Source organism: Micrasema longulum, unplaced genomic scaffold (assembly GCF_059751315.1).
Source record: "Micrasema longulum isolate JH-2025_06_02 unplaced genomic scaffold, ASM5975131v1 h1tg000526l, whole genome shotgun sequence".
NCBI classification, from domain to species: Eukaryota; Metazoa; Arthropoda; class Insecta; order Trichoptera; family Brachycentridae; genus Micrasema; species Micrasema longulum.
In genome coordinates, this window is record NW_028277723.1 from 107,502 (window position 1) to 130,896 (window position 23,395).

General features: G+C 33.6%; 1 protein-coding gene across 1 annotated transcript in view; it reads left to right on the top strand.

Moving 5' to 3' along the window:
- Positions 1-23,395, top strand: part of LOC148280848 (voltage-dependent calcium channel type A subunit alpha-1-like) — a gene marked incomplete at its 3' end in the record, with an annotated part of 161,573 nt that overhangs the window by 39,774 nt on the left and 98,404 nt on the right. Inside the window, exons 9-11 of the mRNA XM_088227692.1 lie at positions 1,165-1,224; positions 5,162-5,266; positions 10,350-10,367. Of these exons, the coding sequence (XP_088083818.1) occupies positions 1,165-1,224; positions 5,162-5,266; positions 10,350-10,367 (183 nt within the window). The remainder of the gene's footprint in view (positions 1-1,164; positions 1,225-5,161; positions 5,267-10,349; positions 10,368-23,395) is intronic.

The following is a 23,395-nucleotide window of genomic DNA, read 5'->3' on the forward strand; positions in this document are numbered from 1 at the left end:
ATTGCCTATTTTACATTTAAATGCCGATGGTGAGTTGGCCTCGTAGTGCAGTGGTCAGCGCGTTTGCCTACCACGTGAGAGGTCGCGGGTCCGGTTCCCGACATAGTTGACATGAAATATTTATTTGATAGGTGGTTTACACTAGAACATTTCATATTCCCTGGCCAGGCACCTAAGCGTAAGACTGATGATCAAAAATGATCAAGATACCCTGCGATTAGTGTACCAATGCAGCCCCCAAAAATATTATTTTAATATGTTGATAACCTTTGCATATTTCAAATGTATAAATCTTTTTTTATTTAACATTTCAATGTCAGGAACTTTAGTAATTTTTAAATAACGCTGATGTCAATATGAATCTTTATTTATTTCACATTTTAATATCAGAAACTTTGTGATCTTTTAAAAATGTTCATTTCAGTATGAATCGTTGTTCATTTCACATTTCAATGTCAGAAACTTTAGTGATATTATACAGGTGTTCTTTAAACCCTGTCACATCCGAAACCATAATGATCAGTATGAGCAAGAAGACATATTAACACATTAAAATATTTTTTTAGAACGAATAATTATTTTTTAAATCAAATACTAAAAAAAACAAACGGTTGCTTACTTCTGCAGAGGTGAAACGAGAAGGGGGAGGGGGGAGTCTGACACACAGCCAACCGCGCTGCCGCGCCCCCCTCGCTTCTCCCCTTCAGAAGAAAGCAACCATTTTATTATTATTTTTTTTTTTTTTTGAAAATTTTATTCGTTTTCAAAAAATACTTTGATGTGCCAATATGTCTTCTTTTTTAAACTGATCATCGTGATTTCGGATGTGACAGGATTTAAAGAACATCCTGTAGAAATGTGTTATTTTCAGGTTTTTAGGAACATTGGTGATATTACATAAACGTTTATTTTTTTTTATTTTACATTTTTAGGAATTTTGTGATATTCCAGGAATTTGTTATTTTTTATTTCACTTTTTTAGAAACTTCAGTAAGATTCCAGGAATGTTTATATGTTTTTAAAAAAATATTTTTTTTTCGCATTTTTATATCTGAACTGTTTTTTAGTCATTCTTGTCCTTCTCAAATTATTCGCCATTTGATCTGCTCGAGTATAAAGATGGTTTAGATAAACGTTTCATTCAAATGATTTTTTATGTTTCAGAGGAAGTAATATTAGCAGAAGAAAGAACAACGGAAGAAGAAAAAATGCACATAATAGAAGGTATTATCTGAATTTTTCATTTATTACATACATAACTGTAGTAAAGAAGTTTAGCCCTACAGGAAATTGTATAAAAAAATGTTTTCTTACTCGCAAGCTTCTTAAAAAATGATTTTTATGAAAAAAAAAAAATTTTAAAAAATAAAAATGAGCTACTTTGAACGACGTCACTGGTTCATATGAACCAACCAATGATAAGAAAGCTGTGAAAGATTTCCGGTTTATTAATTAATATTAGTTAATCATAGTGCTGATACTAAGATGCATGATTTTTTTTTTTTTAAATTTGGCTAAGTTTAATAGTCTAATAACAAATAAAAAATAATAAAATCCACTGGATTCCTTATTACAGCTACAGTTTGGTCATATTATGTTTATCATGATATGCGTTTAGTTAACATATTACAACTGAGATGAAGAACCTTCTAGAAGGCAATATAGAAGTCCAGGCATCTACAGGTCTTATGACATGTATTTAGACACTGTGTAACATTCACCACTCTGCCCATATTTGAACATTATTATTCCTTCAATTCTTTCATCTGTTGATGTTTGTGAAGTTAAAGAGCTGAAACCTTTATTTATGTGGGTGAGATTCATGTGATTGAATTATTTCACCATCATACTAGGCAACGCCTAAAATTTTTATTTTTCAATTTTTATACTTCGTCATGGACCAGGTGAATTTATCATGTAGATGCCTGGACTTCTATATTGCCTTCTCTAAAAGGTTCTTCATCTCTGTTGTAATCTGTTAATATAAACAGCTCCCCAGGGAGTTGAATCCAGTCCTTATCTACAAAAATTAGGACAGACTCAAAATATTGTTGATATGCGTTTAGATTACTCGTGATGCGTTCATGTTTATTACATGGCTGACAATTAAGTTTGTTTAGCATTAATAATAATAATTTTCGACAATTTTTATAGCGTCGTTTTCGTGAGTAATCACTTCAAGGCTGCTGTACATTATACTTCATTAAAAACAATAATAAGGTCTATATACATTTATTTACAGACAAATTTAAAAAATAATGTAGTTTTTTTAATGTTTTCCACTGGTACTCTCAGGTACAAAATTTCAAATAAGAAAACCGAGTGGCGATGAGTCCGCCTTATTTTTTAGTGGTCGGTGTGTTCGGTGGGTTCGCCTAACATTTTTGAGGTCCTGTATTCGATTCCTTCCAGGGTGGACGTGAAATATCGTTTGTAATGGTGGTTCTGGCGATCATTTTAGAGAGTGGACATTGACAGGGCTTACGACCAGTCATTGGCTGGATGAAGTGGCCACTTTACACACTGTAACATTTACCATTCTGCCTATGTTTGAATATCTAAATTTCTCAAGATAATTCAAGAGCGGAAAACCTTATTTATGGCGGAGAGATTATTTGAACTGAATGGTTGCTACAGGCAATGCCTGAAAATGTTTTTTTATTTTTGTATTTCTTGGTCCATTTGTTTAAATCAACAATATTTTGAGTTGGTCCAAATTGTTGTAGACATGGAATGGATTTAAACTCCTAGAGAATTTTTAAGTTTAACATTTTACAACAGAGATTGAGAACATATTAAAGAAGGGAATATGGAAGTCTAGGCATTTGATTGGTGATCATTATAGTGTGTGAAGCGGACACTTATTTATGAATTAATTTATTTATTTATTAACGGACATTGTCCATGTATACAATTAATAGGGTTTAAATATTACAATAAAAGAATAGTTCAAAACATTTTTAAAAAAAGAAAAGAAGCATTGACAAACATAAGGGACATCGAGACAAGATCTGGACTATTTATTTAGTGCTCGTTTAAATCGTTGTAAACTTAAACCAAAAAAGTCCAGATCTTGTCTTGAGTTAACAATACGACAAAGACGGGTCATTGGAGAATTAAGGACATAGTTTGTGATCGATGAACAGTAATTCATTGTTTCTCAACCTACGAGTCGGAATATGGAATTTAACTTGTCCCAGTATGGATGGAACATCGATTTTACCATTAAATATACTGAAAATAAATATGGAATCAAAATTAGTATTATTTTCAACGAGTTGTAAATATTTTTAAAAAATTTATTTAACTTTTTGTAAATAATGTTATTTGTACATTGGCGGGCTTATTGCCAAATGCAATTTCTTCCAACCAACCAATAAAATAAAAGTTTTGTTTATATAATTAAAGTTACAAAACATATTCAATAGAAAAAAAAAATAATAAGCTAAAATTAAATAAAAATGGAAATAAACGTATTCGTTTATAAATTACCTTAAATCAAAACTATTACTCAATGGGAAAAAGGAAAAAAGAGGAAAGAGGAAAAAGGAAAGGAGGAGAGATTAAGTAAGAGAAAGGAGATGTTTTTTCAGACGTGATTTAAACAGAGATAATGTAGTAACATCTTTGATGGTGGGTGGGAGATGATTCTACAGTCGAGCCGCATGGACACTATATGAGTTAGAGAAGAAAGAGAAATAAATCCCTCTTAGAAAATGGGAATCAAGTGAGAGAACCTTAGATCTCTGATGTGAGTACGCAACACTAGCCGCGGGACTACAACCCGATCAGATTATATACAGTTCTTGTGTACAAAATTTTGGACAAACTCATAATATTTTTGATTTAAACTTGTCCAAGAAGAAGTATAAAAATCGTCGCCTAGTGGGTGAAATAATTCAGTCAGATGAATCTCACCCATATCAGTAAAGACTCGATCAAATGAATGAATTAGAATTTTAATCCACCTAAACAATTGAGGCGGATTCTTTTTATAAATTTCATTTTTTCAAACAATTATCTAATTTCCTACCATCAAACATTAAACCTGCATTCTACACAACTTATAATATGGGAACATTGTTAAAAAATTACAAAGACAAAGTCCATAAATATAATTAATCTGGAATATGCTAATTAAATTGCAATGATTGCGATTCAATCTACATTGGAAAAACTAAAAGAAACTTTGATATTAGAGTAAAAGAACACTTAAGGTACTTAACTAATAATAATTTTTCTGAATTTGCAAACTATCTGCTATAAAATAACCATAACTTCAATTAAAAACTGGATTAAAAGTATTTCATGTTGAAAATAAAATATTAAAAATAGACAACTTAGAAATTTTAAAAGATTAAAAAAGCGATTTAAAATAAGAAATTTTTTTTTTTAACCAAATAAACAATATTTATTTTAGTTCTCTGTCTAGCTTCGAAAATATTGATATCAAATTATCACCCTTGTAAGGAAAAAATACTTGATTTATTGGGTCCACGTGTAGTATTTAGTTAACACTTTGTATCCCGGAGCCGTGTAAACACGTGATTATATAACCACGCGTTGTGTCTCGGTCCCGTGTTTTCACGCGATTTACCAGCTGTTCAAGAAAGTGCATTTTTTGACATCTAGTGACTTTTATTAGTACTTTTTCGCTGCTGGTTAACTAAGTGAAAACACGGGACCGGGACACAACGCGTGTTTACACGGCTCCGGGATACAAATCACAAAAAAGAAGTGAGACGCTGCAGGTATATGTGCGAACATTGCAATGTGGTTCTCCATAAAGGCCAATGTTGGCAAAACTATCATACAAAAATGGCTTATTGAATTGTTCCAAATAAATTTGAGAAATTAAAATTGATTTAACTTAGTATTTCATAATTATGACACGTTTAAGAAACTCTTCACAAAGCATGAAATTTCACAAAAATGGGCCGGGCACATGGTAAATTCTTTGTGTATTCGGCCGGTGATCAAAGTGTTTTAACATGATAAAAATAAAATAAGAATTAATTCACACGTTACGTAAAGCTTGACGAAGAAGCTTGTTTGCTTTGAAACCAGTCGGTTGATAAAAAATAGTGGTTAAAAACAAAGTTGTTTTATTTATTTTATTGCTGAATTTTTTAAATGAATTTTTTGTATTGTTTGATTCCAGCGAGAAGAAGAGCGGCAGCCAAAAGAAAAAAGCTCAAAAACTTGGGGAAAAGTAAAAGCACGGACACAGAGGAAGAGGAACAGGAAGAAAACTGCGGGGACGATGGTAAGACTTCTGCGTTGTAGACACGACCTGTTCACAACCAACCTACGATTATACATATTTCATTATGTCCTATGTACGTTTCTGAATTGTCATCAGATCTAGATAAATTTCTATGGAAGAAGCGCGCAATGCAACCTACCTTATATTTCTGTCATTGATTTAATATTTTACAATATTCACTCTTTACATTTACACTAAGACAAATTTGGCTGGTTTTTTGTTTAAAAATGTGGACGGTTTAAAAGAAAATAATACTATAATATACTATAGTGTCGATTTGAAAGCTGTGAAACAACAAAAAGACATCGTAATAACAATAAAACATTACGAAAAAATCCAATTCAATTATCTACTTCATAAAAAAAGCCTTCTTATAAATAACGCCGAATACTGGAGTTTATAATCGCTTTGAAGTGGGCACTTTTTATCACAGAAGCCCATTTAAAATATACATGAGAACTATTTTAAATGTTAATGAAATAAGGAACGTGGACTAATTTTGCGGTCATTCATTGGTTCGTTTCGATCATCTGATGTCGATATGGCAAGTAATTAGAACATACCGAGGAAGATACAGTTAGTACAGAAGTATACCGTCTTGATATATACAGATGAAGATAGCGTTCATAATTGAGGTCCTACTCTCAAATGCGGGTTTCAGATATGAAATCCCTATTTTGTTAGGATATCAACTTGTTGGAAAAGTCTAAATGCGAGTTACAAAGTTGTCGCCGAGCCTAAAACGGCCTTCGTGTGTAGAGAAACTGGAAACTCTCGGTCTCACAACTCTGCAGGAACGGCGAGAAAGGGGTGACCTGATACTCAACAGTCACCATAGCTGCCACAGTCTCAGGCTGGAGAAAACGAGACTTAATCCAAATCCTCGGACGCATTTCTTGAGTTAGAATAAGCTGCCACAAGAGCTGATCTCAATGTGTAGTCTAAATGGGTTAAAAAATGGACTAGATTTGTTTCGGAAAAGTTAAAATTCTCCAATAGCTAATTCTCTTTAAAATAGTTCTAAAGTATATCAGCTTTGAGCTGCTCGCTGTATAAATGAATATAATAATAATAAAACATCTTGAGTTCTCGCTGATTTTTGGAATAAATTAAAGCTTTATTTTAAAAAATAGTCAAGAACATGTCATTGAAAGTATTGTCCATCGCTAGCGACTACTTTCTCCCATCTTTCTGACGGCATCCGAATGCCATCTCGAAAGAAAGACTCATCTTTGAGGTTATCCACAAGTCGAGCCATTTTTAGCATCTTCATAAGAAAGTGCTGTTCAGCCAGGCCTCGAGTCATCGATCGGAACAAGTGGTAATCGGAAGGAGCAATGTCCGGCGAATACGGCGGGCTGGGTAGGACTTCCCATGTTTTGACTGGCATTGCAACGTCTGGCCGAGCGTTTTCATCATGCAAAATTACTTTGTCGTGTTTTTCCTCATATTACGGCCATTTTTACTTCAATGCTTGGTTCAAACGCATCAATTGTAGTCGATAGCGATCTCCCGCGATGGTCTCTTTGGGTTTGAGGAGCTCAAAATACACCCAGCTTACATGGTGTAGAGCAGAGATTATGATGATAATGATATTTAGTTATGTCAAAATATTCAGTAAACACAGCTTAAAACAGACTATCTCGAACTTTCTAGATATACCTTTTGAACTGTCAAACAATGCATTAAAGTGACGCCACATAGTGGTAGAAATGCTAATTTAAAGATACTCGTATTTTGTATTACTTTAAACAAATTGGTGTGAACAATAATAGCTGTTTTCACAAAAACACCGTATTTTTAAAGGTGAATTTGAAGCAGCTATGATTTTTATGGAAATATTTGGAAAAAAATATTGTATGGACTCATAGACCGAATTATAAAATCCTATGACATCATTTTAGAAAATTTTGGACTTTTGATATTTGTAGAACGAGGTCTTTCTTATTTTTTATTATGTCGATAATTTAAAATACTACTGGATCTTATCGTATCTTTTGCATTCCACATATTTAATACAATTAACCAGCTAAATATTGCCGTTTACTCATAACAACACATTCATTTTATTTGTTGATTAATTTGAATATTTTCTAAAAAAATATAAAATGACCAGTTAATGAATTAAAGGAAATTTCATATTTTAATCTGATTGAAATTCTGATAAATATTTATTTTCAGTATGAATATTTGTAAATATCGAAAGTATACTGGAATCACACATACATATGACTCACCTCTAGAATTAGATGCAAACATAGTACTGACTCAACTGAATCACATCTCTAAAGATTCTTGTTGTCTTTATTTGGTGGACTATCCTACAAAATTATAATAAATTATTTAACTCAAATAATATTGGAAACTAATTTCATTTGTAGAAAAAAAATATATTCAGTAAATGTTCTATTAAGCTATGTTATTTTTTATTATAATTAAGTTGTTTGGTCATCTCAATGCCTTTCAGGTATTGTACACTGATAACAGAAAAAAATAGAATTTAGTGGACTGTATGGAAATTGTTACTCACTTTTAAAGTTCTGCCGATTGTTTCTTATATGGAGCACTTCACTATTGCTGCAGCACGGATACCGATATCGTGTAGATGATGATGAACTCTATAATTTAGCTGTTTATATAACACGTGACTTCACATTGCACGTATGCTGACGCGGTATATGATAAAGATTTATCAGAGGGGCAACTTTTCACATGTGACTTGCTCACAAGATAATAAAACCACAAGAATTTTGAAATAGGAAGGATTTGGGAAGGAACGGGATATTAACAGTCTTATATGAGTTGCCAGTAAAGAAAATGTAAAATCAGTACTTAACAAGGTACATTTATAGATTTTTCATATTTACTTTCATACCGAGTATTTTTTTACTGGTATCCCTAATACTTTATATTTCAAGCTGTTAAGTTGGTAATTAGCAAAACGCAGAAAAGTAATTTTTCAGTTTGGCAGCTGGCTTTCGGCTGGCTTGTTTGTTTTGAGGGAAATTCTTGTTGTCCTTCTAAATGTTGAAATGCTGAAATGCTGAAATGAAACTATTTACAAGATAATAACACCTGTCTTATGAACTTAATTGATTTATGTTCAGTTTAAGACACAGTTTTCATTTTAAAAAATGTTAAATAATTAAAAAACTCCTTAGGTTATATGGAGAACTCGGCCATTTTTGAGAGTTTATGTTTCATAAATTTTTCAATTTAATGTTTCGGAAGGATATCTCTAACTGTTTTACTTCCCGGAATTCGGAACCAACCTGCCTTTGGTAATGCATAGGCATTCCTATAGAGGAAGAGTCTTCCATGTCAGTGGAAGTTCAAGAGGCGAATACACTCGCTATTGGAGAGTGTTATTGCTTCATAATATTAGTCCATTGCTCAAGGGGTTCTGGACACAACTACAATCCGAAGCTAACAGAGTTATCTTTGACTTTTTATAAATAAAAGTCAATATTTATGTACGTAAATGTGTAAATTTGTATGGAAATGAATGTGTCTTCGTCGGTAACCTGTAATTGAATGTTGGATATTGAGGCTATACTGACAGAATGCATTAAGCCAACAGTCATAGAATTAAGAATAGTCCAGAAGGAGCGTAGAATCATATTTGAATACATTGGACTGTGTCCAAAAATTCGCCCACTATGCCCTACTTTCGCCGCGAGCATTCGCGATGTCACCGCGTAATGTTGCACGATGGGAAAAAATATAATCATTACACAAATATATGGTTTTAAAAAAAAAAGCAATCTGTTTATTTCTCTAAAATTTTATTGTGCACGTGGAAGTATTAATTGACACAACAGAGTAGATAAGTAAAGGGTCATTTCGGGGGTTAAGGGTCATAAGGGCGAAACTACAAAAACACAGTTTTGAGATAAATGATAAAACAGTTTTCAAAAAATAATACTGTCTTTTAAGGGTAACAAATAAAGAAAATAAAAAATACAGTTAATAGAGCATAAAATGTTTTAGAGACAAAAATATGAAACTAAGCTTTCGTCTATATGACCCTAACTTGCGCTTACATTAGTAAATTAACAAAATGATGTAAAAAGTGTTTTATTCTTCTGACTTTAAACAAAACGCTTCATTTGTAGTTTCACACAAATTTATCTAGGTAACTACTTATCGGATGAGTTTCATCTTTTTGTCACTAACAGGATATTTTGTTTGGATATCAGATTAGTACTTAACACAAAACAGCATTTTTTGTAGTTTCGCCCTTATGACCTTAAGCCCCCGATTTAATAAGAGTAATTGAATTAATGAACTTTAAACTTAAAATATAAAACAAATTTTATTTTACATAAAACGGATATTTTTATATCGTGTTAAATAAAATTTGGTGTTTGAAAGATAATGTCAGTCAAATGTTCAGCACAGAGTTGTTTAATCCGAGGTTCAATTTTCATGAGTTCTCTCATTAGATGAGCAAAGTAGGGTAAAAAAAATTACTACCCTGGCAACATTAACAAAATGTTCATTTTGATTTTTTCGACAATCTGACAGATGGAAAAATAATTCAATTTTTAAGTAATGTATTTGCTACTTACACATTCATTTGCTAATTACAGATGAAATGTGATCCCATCCTGTTTCTTCAAGATCCTAGCAGTATTTCTACGCTTTAAAAGAACACAACACGGCATAGTTGAATTCAAATCAGGAGTTGCGTACTGAGCGACGTCTTCAGAGAAACTCATTTATGAGTAGTTTGGTCGCCTTCTGTTTGATGCTCGCATGCGGTTTCTGGACTATTCTCAATTCTATGCTTAATGCATTCTGTCAGTAAAGCCTGGATATGTTGTCCCAATTTAACACCTTAAATAATTTATTTTATTTTTGTCCAATTAAAGTGAATTTGAATTAAAATTCCTTACCTCTTAAATAATGAACTTGATATAATATAATACAAATTGTTTGTAAAATTTCTTAAATGATTTTAGTTTCCATTGTTATGATACAAAGTAGGAAAGACCATATTACATCTATCTCTATAAATAGTTGGCCCACTATTTTCATTTTCTTCTGACTTATTTTTTTCTCTATTTCACAAACGTTTCAGTTCCAAAGAAAAAACAAGGTATGGTTGTTGTTGTTGTCAAGCAGTCTACGCGTTCAGGGTATTTCTCACTACTTTACGTACTTTATTTTTATTTATATTCCTTTCTTACATCCCCTTGGTTCTACGCCCCTCTATTTCTCTCCCTCTCCTTACTGGCAATACTTTGGATCGAAAATCTGTCGCTGTAGCGTCGAAAAGCTCAATTTAACGTCTGCCGATTCTGCAGTAGCCAAAATAACAAATATTTATAAACTCGACGCAATATCGAACGTAGAAAAATCGATGCATTATAGATGTACCTTTATTACATTTACTTATGCCAATTTTTTTATATCATCGCTCCGTTAGACAGCAAATTTAGCAACTTTTTCGCTACAATGAATCCTATGGGATACATATGATTTAATTTTTTCTCATGAACTAAAACAGCATTCAGTCAAAACTGCTTTACCATATTTTTCATTCTTAACCGTACTATCACAATTCACAATAAACTTTGATTGATAGATAATATGACGGTTGTATAAGAAATAAGGTTATCATTTTTTTTTCAGGTTTAGGCATTTTTTATTTGTTGTTATGAAAATAAAACTTTGTTATCAGTGTTACACAATTTTATTATTTTACAAGAACACAACTATAGTTTCGGGAGAGCACTCCTCCCATCGACGGGTGATATAAAACTAATATAATAAACGCAGAATATTGTTTACATTGTCATAGAATCTAAACAAAAAATAAACAAATTAATCAGTGAAACTTAGAGCAGGGTTTTTTTTTTCCTTATCTAAGGTGTTGGCATATGAATGGATGGTTATTCAAAGTACAGATATGAAAACATGGACAGAACATTAAGACGAATTTATTTCTTAAAATTTAGCACATAAGTGGAAGTTGCAATAATTAAGTCTAAGATTTAATGTGTGGGAAGACATCGCTCGGCTAAGAGAGTGTTAACAGACGCGGGTCTAAGAGGGTGAGTGCGGTGAGGGTGGTCGCAAAGGGAGCATAGTCAATAAAGGCGAGGGGTGGTTAAATGTGTAATTATTAATTAGGTTGTTCTCAGAATTTAATTTTTTGTGAATTTCTATAATTTCTAAATCATTCATATTACTGCCTTTGTTATTTACTTGGTGCAGGAGTTTTAAGGTGTTCTTGTAAAATAATAAAATCGTGTATTTATTTATTTATTATGGATAACTTAAACAGCGCCATTTTCGTAATTAAATACCTCAAGGGCGCTTTACATGGTGATTCTATTGTTAAGTTAATTTAATTGAAGCTTTTAAATTTGTAATTTAATTAAAATAATTTATTTTGTTGTCACGTGCTACGGATTTATTCAAATGATTTAGAGAACAAGTGGGTTTTTAGTTTTTTCCGAAACATCACTTCGCTTTCACAGCCTCGCACCTCTGCTGGGAGAGCATTCCATGCCATAGGGCCTGCGACCGCAAATGCGCATTCACCAAATTTAGTGCGCGTAACACTGATAACCAAGCTTTATTTTTATAATAATTTATAATGAAGTGCTACGAAGTGAATGCCGATTCAATTTAAAATATTTTTTATTTGAACTGAAAAATACATAATTGGAAAGCTTCATTTCTTAACTATTTTTAAACATAGTCATCAGATTTTTCAACGTATTTTTGTTGATGAATAATCCACTTATGGAATCCAGCTTCAATGAAGTCCGCCGCCAGTCCGTGGAGGAATTTGGTGACCGTCCCGCTTGTTGAGTTTATGACTCGAGGGACCACAATAAATTCGGAAAAATATTGCGAGACCTTGAAAAAACTCAGAAGAGCCATCCAAAATCGCCGGAGAGAAAAACTGACGAAAGGCGTTAGACTGCACCACGACAATGCGCGCCCGGACGTCTCTCGCCAAACCGAGGATTTAATAGAAAATTTTGGCTGAGATCTCGTTGAACAGGCTGCCTACAGCCCTGATCTTGCACTGAGTGACTTCCACTTGTTTCCAAAATTAAAGCAACACTTGGGTGGACAACGTTGGAGACTGATGAAAGAGTGCAGGAAGCGGTCACCGAATTCCTCCACGGACTGGCGGCGGACTTCTTTGAAGCAGGATTCTAAAAGTGGATTAGTCGTCAACAAAAATGCGTTGAAAAATCTGGTGATGATGTTAAAAAATAGTCAAGAAATTAAGCTCTCCAATGATGTATTTTTTAGTTCAAATAAAAATGCCTTAAACCTGAACAAAATTTGAAAACCTTATTTTTTACACAACCCTCGTATTACTAATATTTAAAGCATTTTACTAAATGTTATTAAATATTTGTATACAACCACTTACTGACTTTTCTGTGTCTACCGGTTTCGAGACATGCCCATCTCTTCGTTAGGACACCAATTAAACCAACATGCGAAACCCACTATACACCTTCACCATAGTTGTTGCACAAAAATGTAAATCCATCACGACATGCATTTTGATAAGCACATGCTGGGTTTTGCATGTTGGTTTAATTGGTGTCCTGACGAAGAGACGGATACGTCTCGAAACCAGTAGACATAGAAAATCGGTAAGTGGTTATATACAAATATTTAATAACATTTAGTAACTTTGATTTTATCAAAAAACATATTTGTGTTTGGAATTCTAAAAATCAACTATCAAATATGTAAAAAAAAAACGTTTTCGTTTTGCCGAAATAAGGGTTAGTCGATACTTCATCTTTTTTTAGATCATCTTACCCTAATGTGTCCAGAATATATATATTTTAATCTAAAGTTATCCCTCATTTCAGCGAAAAACAAAATAATATTCGCACACAAAAGTTTTCCAATATTTATTGTTGCGAGTTCTTGATTTACACAGATCGCTGTTAAGTTTAAAATAGTATTTTTCTGTGCTCATGTTTTGTACATACACAATGTACAATGGATATGCATTCCAGATCATTTTGCAATGAAAAAGAACGCCATTTTTATTTTCATAACTTTTTAATAAACATTGAGATGAAAAGAGTTTTGCATTTAAACTTTTTAGCTATGGGAATTCCACGTGATGTATTTAGGTACTTTTATTATTTATTCCTAACTCCAGTTTTAACAAATGCGATTTAAATATAAATAACTATTTTTAAGAATAGTCATTAAATATTCAACTAAAATTACCATTCATTTTTATGTCGCAACTAGAGATAGGCAGATACCAAATATTAAATCATCATCATAATTCCCTTTCCGCACCTAATGGTGCATCGGTCACTGCATTGGTAAACCAATCGGAGCGTATCTTGATCATTTTTTGTTACGTGAAGGTAAGATGATCAGTCTTGCGCTTCAGGTACCAGTCCAGGGACTATAAAATAGTCTTAAAACACTTTTAAAATAAATATTTCAAATCAACCATGTCGGGAATCGAACCCGAGACCTCTTGCGTAGGCAAACGCGCTGACCAATTACATCACGAAAAATATTAATTTAACTGCAAAAACTTCATCAAATCAACGCCTCTCTATTGATTTATGAACATCGACTGTGTTTAGGAAAAGGGATAATAATAATTTAAAAAATGGACTTTTTTTGCATAAAAACGTTTGTCAGTATTCATTTTACCCTTTGAAAAAAGAATTTAACCTGCAAGTATTTTTTTTATTGAAATTTCTACTCGGTATTTTGCTATGTTTTTTTAAATATGCTTTTTGCTACACACATTTTTTTTTACTCTGACTTTAAATATGTCTCTAACTAGGTATTCTGTTTTAATTTCGCATTTTACTGAGTTTTAAAATATTTGTACATATTTAAATATTTTTAATTTTTTTACTATGTTTTCACTACATTTTTACTATGTTTTCACTACATTTATTACTTTGTTTTTACTATATTTTTGCTTCATTTTTTACTTTGTTTTTCACTTTCTACTACTACTACTCCACTATCTTTATAACTGTTTCTATATTTATTTATTTTTGCACCACAACAGGCCAGGATGCCCAATTACAGTGGTGAATTACATCACAGAACACCCAGGTTTGAGAAAAATCTAATTAAATTTTTTGTGTTCTCACCGGGAATCGAACCCGGAACCTTCCGTGCGTGAGTCAAGCGTCTTGACCACTACACCACGGAGGCCGCCGATATATTGATTACTGTTTTTTTTTATATTGTTTTTATTGTATAAATTATAATTTTGTGTATGTAATATAATATGATAATAAGTAATAAAAATTCATTTTTTTAATTAAATATATATTTGCGTAAAAAAAGAGGTGAAAACTATCAAAAGCGTTCCAAATTTTTGGTTGGCTTTTAGTTCAACAACAAACGTGTAATGGATGGTTTCGGTAAACTTTAGATTCTCAACCCGAGTACCTATGGCCCGTTGTATTGCTGAATCAGTAGCTAACTTCATGGTCAATAATCATAGAATGTTTTTTCTCCGTATAGGAGACTAAATAGACCTAATAATCAATATGGTTTAATCCTTTTTTATTTCGTGCCCATTAAAAGTTTTGTTTTTGATGAGAGAAATTTTATATCACGGATATCCGGCTATCCGGCTTAGGGACTATCCGGCTATCCGGCTTAGGGACTATCCGAACATTTCCAACCCACTGTCCGTTTCATTACTAGTCACAACTTGTAGTCCTTGTCGGTTCGAGACACTCTGATCTATTACAAAATATTGCCAGGCTAAGAATCCCCTTCTAGTCCTTTCTAATTTTATTATTTCACTAAGAATAACTTTAGATTTCCTAGACCCCCTAGTTTTCCGATACTGTTGCGCGATACATCTGACTCCCGCAGTCGGATCCTACTTATTGTTTGGTTCCCTAAAACGAGTTTGGTTTTATTAGACTAGACCCTTTACCACCACCACAATGGCTTCTCGCTCTCGATACTTCCAACTGTATATATCCGTTAACGCTGCTTACCTAGACAATATTGGGAGTCAACATTCACAGATTAATCGCAATTATCGATGTACGAGGTGTGTTCGGGAAATAACGGAAATTTTCGTTTTTTGAAAAAATATATTGATTTTATCGTCTACATTAATGTTGTCGCCTTCAAAATAGTCCCCATTGAATTATGCATTTCTGCCAGCGCTTCTTCCAATCCTCCAAACACTTCTTAAACTCGATCTTTGGGCTAGCCTGTAGCTCTTTCAGCGATGCGCTTTTTTTTTTTAAGAAACAGAAGTTCTTATGATTTACCCAAATATTTCATTTTGAGGGCCATTTTCAACGAGTTGTAAATAACTCACTATTAGAAAATGGAATCGAGTTGGGGTAGAGTGGGATTCGAACCGCGGACCTTCGGTCCGTGAGTCCGAGACACTAGCCACAGGACCACAACCCGATTTAATGTCATCTATGCTTGTAAAACGACGGTCACACGGAGACATGTCTGGCGAATATGGAGGCTAAGGCATCGTTTTAGTATCATTTTTGGCAAAAAATTCACGAACTAGCAATGGAGTGTGAGCAGGAGCATTATCGTGGTGCAAAAGCCATGAATTGTTTTGCCACAAATCCGGGCGTTTTTTTTTATTGCTTCACGCAAACGGCGTTGAACTTGTAGGTAGTACTCCTTATTGACCGTTTGACCTCGTGGCAAGAATTCATGATGCACTATGCCATTAAAATCGAAGAAGACAATGAGCATCACCTTCACGTTCGATCGCACTTGTCGAGGCTTTTTCGGTCTTGGTGATCCAGAATACCTCCACTGGGACGATTGAGCCTTAGTTTCAAAGTCATATCAGTAAATCTATGTTTTGTCACCTGTTATGACACGTTTCAGTAATTCTGCATCGTCGTTGACTTCATTTAGTGACACCTGAGTAATTTCCATTCACCGCTGTTTTTGTTCAAATTTCAACAATTTTGGAACAAATTTTGCTGCCACGCGTTTCATACCCAAAACATTCGAAAAAATTTCATGGCATGAGCCAATCAATATGCCAACATCATCAGCGACTGCTCTGATTGTGATTCGGCGATCATTCATAACCATTTCATTAATGTTTCCACGTTTTCATCGGTTGTTGGTGTGCCGGGGCGTCCGGGCCGTTTGTCATCTTCAACGTCTTCACGACCATTTTGGAAACGCTTACATCACGCGTTAACTCTTGTTTTTATTTGATACAAATTCTCTGATCCATTTTTTTTAACAAACAAAAATCGCCGAGCTCATAAAACACGTCTAATCTTAGCGGCTGCCACAGGCAATGTAAACAATGACCACAGCTGAAAATTTTAGCATACTTCAGGGGCATGTATACCAACATAATGAAAAAAATTGACAATAGGACTCCTTAACTCGAAAAATTAAAAAAATCCCGTCATTTTCTGAACACACCTCGTACAACCAAATTACCTTTGGGCATCAAATGGCCGAATCCATTTGAAATCGGACGACTAAAACCTAAGCACATAAAATAAAACATGGCTTGCACAACTTATAATGGGTTTTTAAATAATTTCATTTGAAAATGTCAATAATTCTTGTAATTGCTGTATTATGAAAGTGAATGTTGAACATCTAATGGCCGCAAATGCTGACAACTCCAACTGCTATGATTAATATTAACAATTAATTGATTTTACTAAATGTATTTTGTGAGGACGAAGCGTCGTCCGATCACATTTTTTTCAGATTTAGGGTACGGAAGACAGTACCTTAGATTATGGAAATGACATTATCATAATCACACTTTTGTTTACTTGAAGCCATTTTGAAATAAAATGATTATCCTTATTTTGAAGAAGTATATTACTTTTTTGCATGACACAAGAGAAAAAAAAAATCTGACATTTTTTAATTTCTACATAGTCGGGACCAAAAACATAATTTCTATTTTAACTATTGTTATTTGCGTACAAATTAAAAAATATCAATTCCGTTATCCAAATACATATTAATTCAAATTTATTGCAGCTGACAGGGGAAATAATTTTGAGAGGGAAAGATGTAAGCCTGAGCATTAGTTCAAATTGCCACTTTTTCTGACTCTAGTCAGATATGCTACTGAGTGTCTACATTAGGGAGTTATTAAGAATATCATACTACAACAGAGAAGGGGAACATTTTAGTGAAGAAAATATGGAAGTCTGAGCAGTAGGGAAATATCATGTTTTCTTTTTTTTAATTATAAATAATTAAGGGTTTAAAAAAATCTGCTTATTAGTTGATAATTTTTTTTTTAATATTTCATTTTTAATTCCCGCAAAAATGGCTCATTGCATTAACCACGCCCCTAATATGTCACGATTCGGTTGAATTTTGACCTTTAGTTGTGACAGTTAAAATTTAAATAGAACGTCATCACGAATCTTGACGTCACAATTGTCAAGGCCAAACATGTCGCGTTTTCATTTTTAAAAAAAATATTTAAAAAATTATGAATGAAAACTTTTTTTCCGCAATATCCATATTGGTTTTAGAAGAACAATTAATATTTTTTGATTTTCACGTGTTTTTATCAGAAGTCATAGTATGTGATATTTCCCTATTAAAGAGCTTAGGACCTGTCTTTGGTTGGTTCAAGCGGTCACTTTACAACTGTAGCATTCACCACTCTGCCCATGTTCAAATATCCACATTTCCATCTGTTGACTTTTGTAACCTTGTCTGCGTCTTCGGCTAAGAAAGACGTGGCATAATCAGATGAACGAAATTCCCCGGTCCAAAATTGAGCACGGTCACGCGGCGCCTTGCCGCGCCCGCGCGCTCTCTATGGACACTACACTTGTTTACCATGTGTTTGAGTTCACCGCGCCGCAAACCTAACCCGCCACTATGGGCAAGCACTATTGCTAATAGCAACGATCAATTGAAAATTTTACTAAATCAAGTATTTGCTTTAGGAAAGGTATTTTACTTTTTTTTACTGTCTTGTGTCATGAGAAAAATGTCTTTAATCAATAGTTTTAAATGAAATATTGTTCTAAAAATTAATCACTAATAGTCTAATGTAATGGCTTTAAGAAAACAATAATAAAAATATATTTACAATCCTGATTTGCTCTGTATTGTTTTATGCAATTAACTAAATCAAAATAATGAAATAATACATGGCAATATATGGAGAAAACTTAAGATGTACTGTGTATGAATTTATTATATATTTAAGAACTTAACAATAATAATTTATTTAGATTATTTTTAACTTAGTTAACTAGCATAGTTACGAGTGCCTACATATTATTACCATATTTACTCAAAAACTTTACCGTTTGAAGATTCAGAATTTGTGCGTGTTTTCTTGTTCTAGAACTTTAAAAAACATTAACAATAATGATATGGTGTGCATACAAGGAAAACTGGCCATGTCAAAATTTTCGTTTCTTGGCAAATCAAGATTGAAGTTTTTACATGGTCACAAACTAATCGTTTTGCTATTTACATACAGCACTTTTGATTTTAAGATTCTTTGGCTTTGCATAATCAAAGGATTAGCAATGTATTGTGTTGGTATGGAATTGTTTTAATTTTTTTAATGTTTGCTGTAGGAGATGTTCATATACATAGGTTTACAACTTTGATCGACTGGCCACCGCTGGCCACTACTTTTTTCCATCTTTTGGGCAGCGTACAAATCCCACCTTGAATTTTTTTTCATCTTTTGAAGCAATTCACGATCCACGAACCCACGAAGAAGAAAATCCAACTTTTTTCTTCGTCGTAAGACCAGAAGTGCTGATCAGCCAGGCCGTGTGCCATTGATCGAAACAAGTGATAGTCAGAGGCAGCAACTCATTTGTGACTGTACATATAAAGAAAACATTTTTGTGGCAATACGTAATTTCATACATAGTAAATACATTCGGAATAGTGAGAAAACATAATATAAGAATCATAAATTACAGTAATCTATATAAATTACATTAAAAACTATCACTTTCAAAAAGATTTGAGTAATATTTTTTAATTACGACACTTTTGGATTTGCTATTCGACTTTTCGTGTTTCAGCTCATGGGGCAGTTTATTAAATTCGAAATGGCCAATATTTTCCAGAGACCTTCGCCAAACTTCGTTGAGCAAAACTTGGATACATGAAGACTCCCCGAGTTACGCGTATTGTAGTAGTGAATATCATGACCAAATGTGTATTTTAAATTTGTGTGAGCGGGAAAGTTTATAATATTCAAAATAGTATTGGTTATGTCATGCAGTGCATCGCCTTGAGAGGAAATATTTTTGTCTGACGGTAGATATCCGTGACATTGGAATACCATTTTCATACTGCAAAATCGCTTTATCCTGTCTCTCGTTTTTTTTTTTATTTCCTCGCTTCTGAATCGTTCCCATGGTCACTTCCAATGATCGTGCCAATTTTTCTCGACTTTGACTCGAGTCTTCATCAAGTAATGTCTCCAATTCTGCATCTTCGAAAATCTTTTCTCTTCTACCGCTCTGGCTGTCTTCGACGTGAAAATACCTTTCTTGAAGCGTTGAAACCACTTATGACGTTCTTTCACAAATAGCGGCCTCACCATAAGTAATTGAGGGCATTCGATGAGCTTCAGCCACAGATTTCTTTTTATCGAATCAGAAAGTTAAAACCTCCACAAGCGACGAGAATTCGGTTCGTAAACTGATATTTTCAAACGAGAATAACTTTGCGATGCAGACACAAATCGACTAATGTTTCTTTGAGGTTATGTTGAGAGATGTTCAAATTTATTGCATGACGTGTAAGATCTATTCATTTCGACCACTACTTACCGCTAAAGTCGTCTACATGAAACGGCGGAAGCAAAGTTGTACTCGATACAATAATCAATTTTGTAAAACAACTTTGAGATATAGTGCTTTTTTTTCAGTAAAAGGTAAGATCCAGCTAAAACTTCGGTGAAAAAATCTCAAAATTACAAAAATTGGCTTGACCAGTTTTCCTTGTATGCTCACGATATGATAAGAATATATTTATAACTTAGCCACATATGATGTTTTTTTTATATTTCAACATTATGAATATTGTTTCAAATATTATTTATAACTTTTCCTTTTAAATAATCACACGTTTTTATTTTATGTGACTTATGTTACCGTTTATTATTTTCTATGCACAAATTCTGATAATTCATTGTTCCCAATCGATCTTTTATCTATGTAGACGTAGTTCATGGATTTAACTAGATCATTAAACATAATTAAACAGTTTTGGTAGGTATTATAGAAATACTAATTAATACTTTTCATAGATGAATTTTGTAGTTATACCCTTAAAACATTTTAATTAGAAATAGAAAAATGAATTCATTAGATTTTTAACAAAGATGCTGCATAGTAATAGTCAATATAATTTGTAACAACTTATAAGAATTTGATTTACATATTATGCTAGTGATAAAATGGTATAAAATCATACCAATTTCCTATAAAAGAATGCCCTAATATGGTAGATTAATAGCGCTAGGTCCTAATTTCATTGGAAGTACGAAAAAAGCGAGGAAACATCTTCTTCTTCAGTTCAATCCTGAGGATTTGGTTGTTAGTAAAGCTCTGCATCTTTTCTTCCCACTCGGCTCGGTCTTCAGCGATCCTCTTCAGCTCCAGTCTATATTGAAGCTTTGCTCCAGACCATGCCAATCGATCCCTCAATCATTCCCTTTAGTATATTGCGCAGGAGATTTTCATGCCTGATTTTTACGATTCAGCTGAGAACCTCGCCATTTGTTATGCAGTGTCTCCAGGAAATTCTTACTGATTCACTATGAATGACCCATGCAAGAGATGTATCGACTCAATCCAAAATCACATCGGAGTCACCACTGGAGGATTTTCGTTGTTGTTAGGGTTGGAGCTTCTACCCCAGTTAGAGATTGACAGCATGTCGGATAAGATACTGCACTTTGTTGTCAAGCACGAGAGTAACGGCGATGGCGGTTGAACTGGTTTGCTGGACTTGAGCTAGTTGAGCTGACTTGGTTGGGCTGACTGGCATTACTACGCCCTGTTGCCTATTAATAGGTTGCGTTCCTTTGTCTTCATGTCTCCATGGCCGGAATGAAATCAATGTACTCCGAAACGTTGCACTTACGTGGACGAATATCTTATTTGCAATATTGTTGCTCTTTAAGAATATGATGTATTGTATTCAATTTAAAATTCTGAGTTGCTTCTTCGGTAGTTGCCAGTTCACTTGACTTTGTCATACCCATTTGCGGGCTTATCACCAGAAGCTTTATTAATTTCACCTTTGCCCCGAGGTTTCCTCTCTAGCATTGTGGTTTCAGGCTAGAATAACTTTCCAAGCATGGTTGTCCATTCAACTATGGTCAATCAATTTTAAAACAGCTTGGAGTGTTTCCTCAAGACATAAAAGAAGTAAAAATGTCCTAGATAATATTGACATACCAACAAGGTCTTCGTCTAGGTTGTCTAATATTTTTGGAACATTCAAATCTTATTAGATTTTACACCATATTAGGATTGTACAGGGTGCGGTGTAATAGTTACACATTCCAAACAATCATAATTTTTTTATTTCGGTCTTCGATTGTTGCCCAAATCGTGATCTTGTAAACATTGAAGATTCATTATCCGGGCCTTTTAAAAAAATGCAGAGTGCGACTGCGACCCAGAGGGTCTTTCTCCCCTCTCTTTCCGCCCTTTCGCTCTCCTGATTTGAGCCCCTGAGACTTTCCATATGAGCTGAGGTTTTTAAAGATCCTCGAACCCTCGAAAAACTCGGGGAACCATCGCCCAAACTCCTCATTAAATGCTTGCTAGAATGATGGAAAACTGAAAGAATGTTTATCCACTGGCACTTTACCAACACGAGTCTAAAGGAACGCCATTTGTTTAAAATTTTCCAATTATTAAAGGCAAAAAAATATTTTTTTAGTTGAGTCAACTGTTAGAACTCTCCTGTAGGTTTTTATTAGTACAATTCCATATAGAAACCCCAATAGAAGTAATATAAATAGACACTTTCATAGTTTTTTATTGTTTTTAGCTCTCTCCTTGAAATAAATAATACTATAATTACTTCTGCTACCCTCAGATTTAATATAATAAAACCCGCTCTTAGTTTATAACAATACCCTCTAGTGTTTAGCGAAGAATATTTATCTACTCTTGATATGTGTAAAAATAAAACTTGTATACTGAGGTGATATAATCAAAACTCAACCTCCATCATGTTCAGACAAATATATTTATTTTAAATATAAACTTTACTTTTTTTTATATCTGTACAAGACAAGACATTAAAACAATATATGTACTTTTATAAGATAAACCACAAGACATGAAACGGAATGGTCAGGAAACAAGATTTTGCGTTGGTGCGATTATCAAAACATCATTCTTTGAACTTTTTTTTCTCATAATTTCCCCTTAGCTTTGCTAAACCCCGTATAAAACAAAATACGTTGGGAGGATCATTACCGCACTTCTGCTACAGGTAAAATCACTAAAATATTTTTCCCTACGCTGGCTGATGCAGCAAACTTCCATCTTCATCACCAAAGTTGCGTCTTTTGACAATCTAGTGATGGATTTTGTAGAAAAATGAACAAATATTGTTTACTTAGTCATAAATCTAAGAGCTCTCAGAATGCTACTGAATGGCGGGCGAGCCCAAGTCCTTGCATCAAAGCATCTCATTCACATAACATGTGTAAAGATGTTTTATCATCTGCACTGCAGAACTTACATCTAGAAGACTCATAAAGGTACATTTTAGCAAGGTGTTCATTTAATCTGCAGTGCCCTGTAAGGGCTCTAGTGATTACTTTCACTTGGGTTCAGCTAAGTTTTAAAGTGGAAAGCAAACCTTTGAGAATACCCTTTTAGTAGCTCCTTTGCAGCACATAGTAGATGCCATTTCAATTTGTTGGTATTTCATTTGAACAGCGGCATAAAATAAATTAATGAATACAATAGGTGTAAAGGTTTTCACGGTCACTATTATCAATATGTATATTTTTTGGGTGATCCCGTGTAAGTTCGTTCCGGCGTTTCGACTACCGTTGCAGGAGCCATCTTCTACAGTTTATCGAGAAGATGAACGCTCTAGATCTGCAATGGTATCCTTCTACAGTTTACCTTGTAG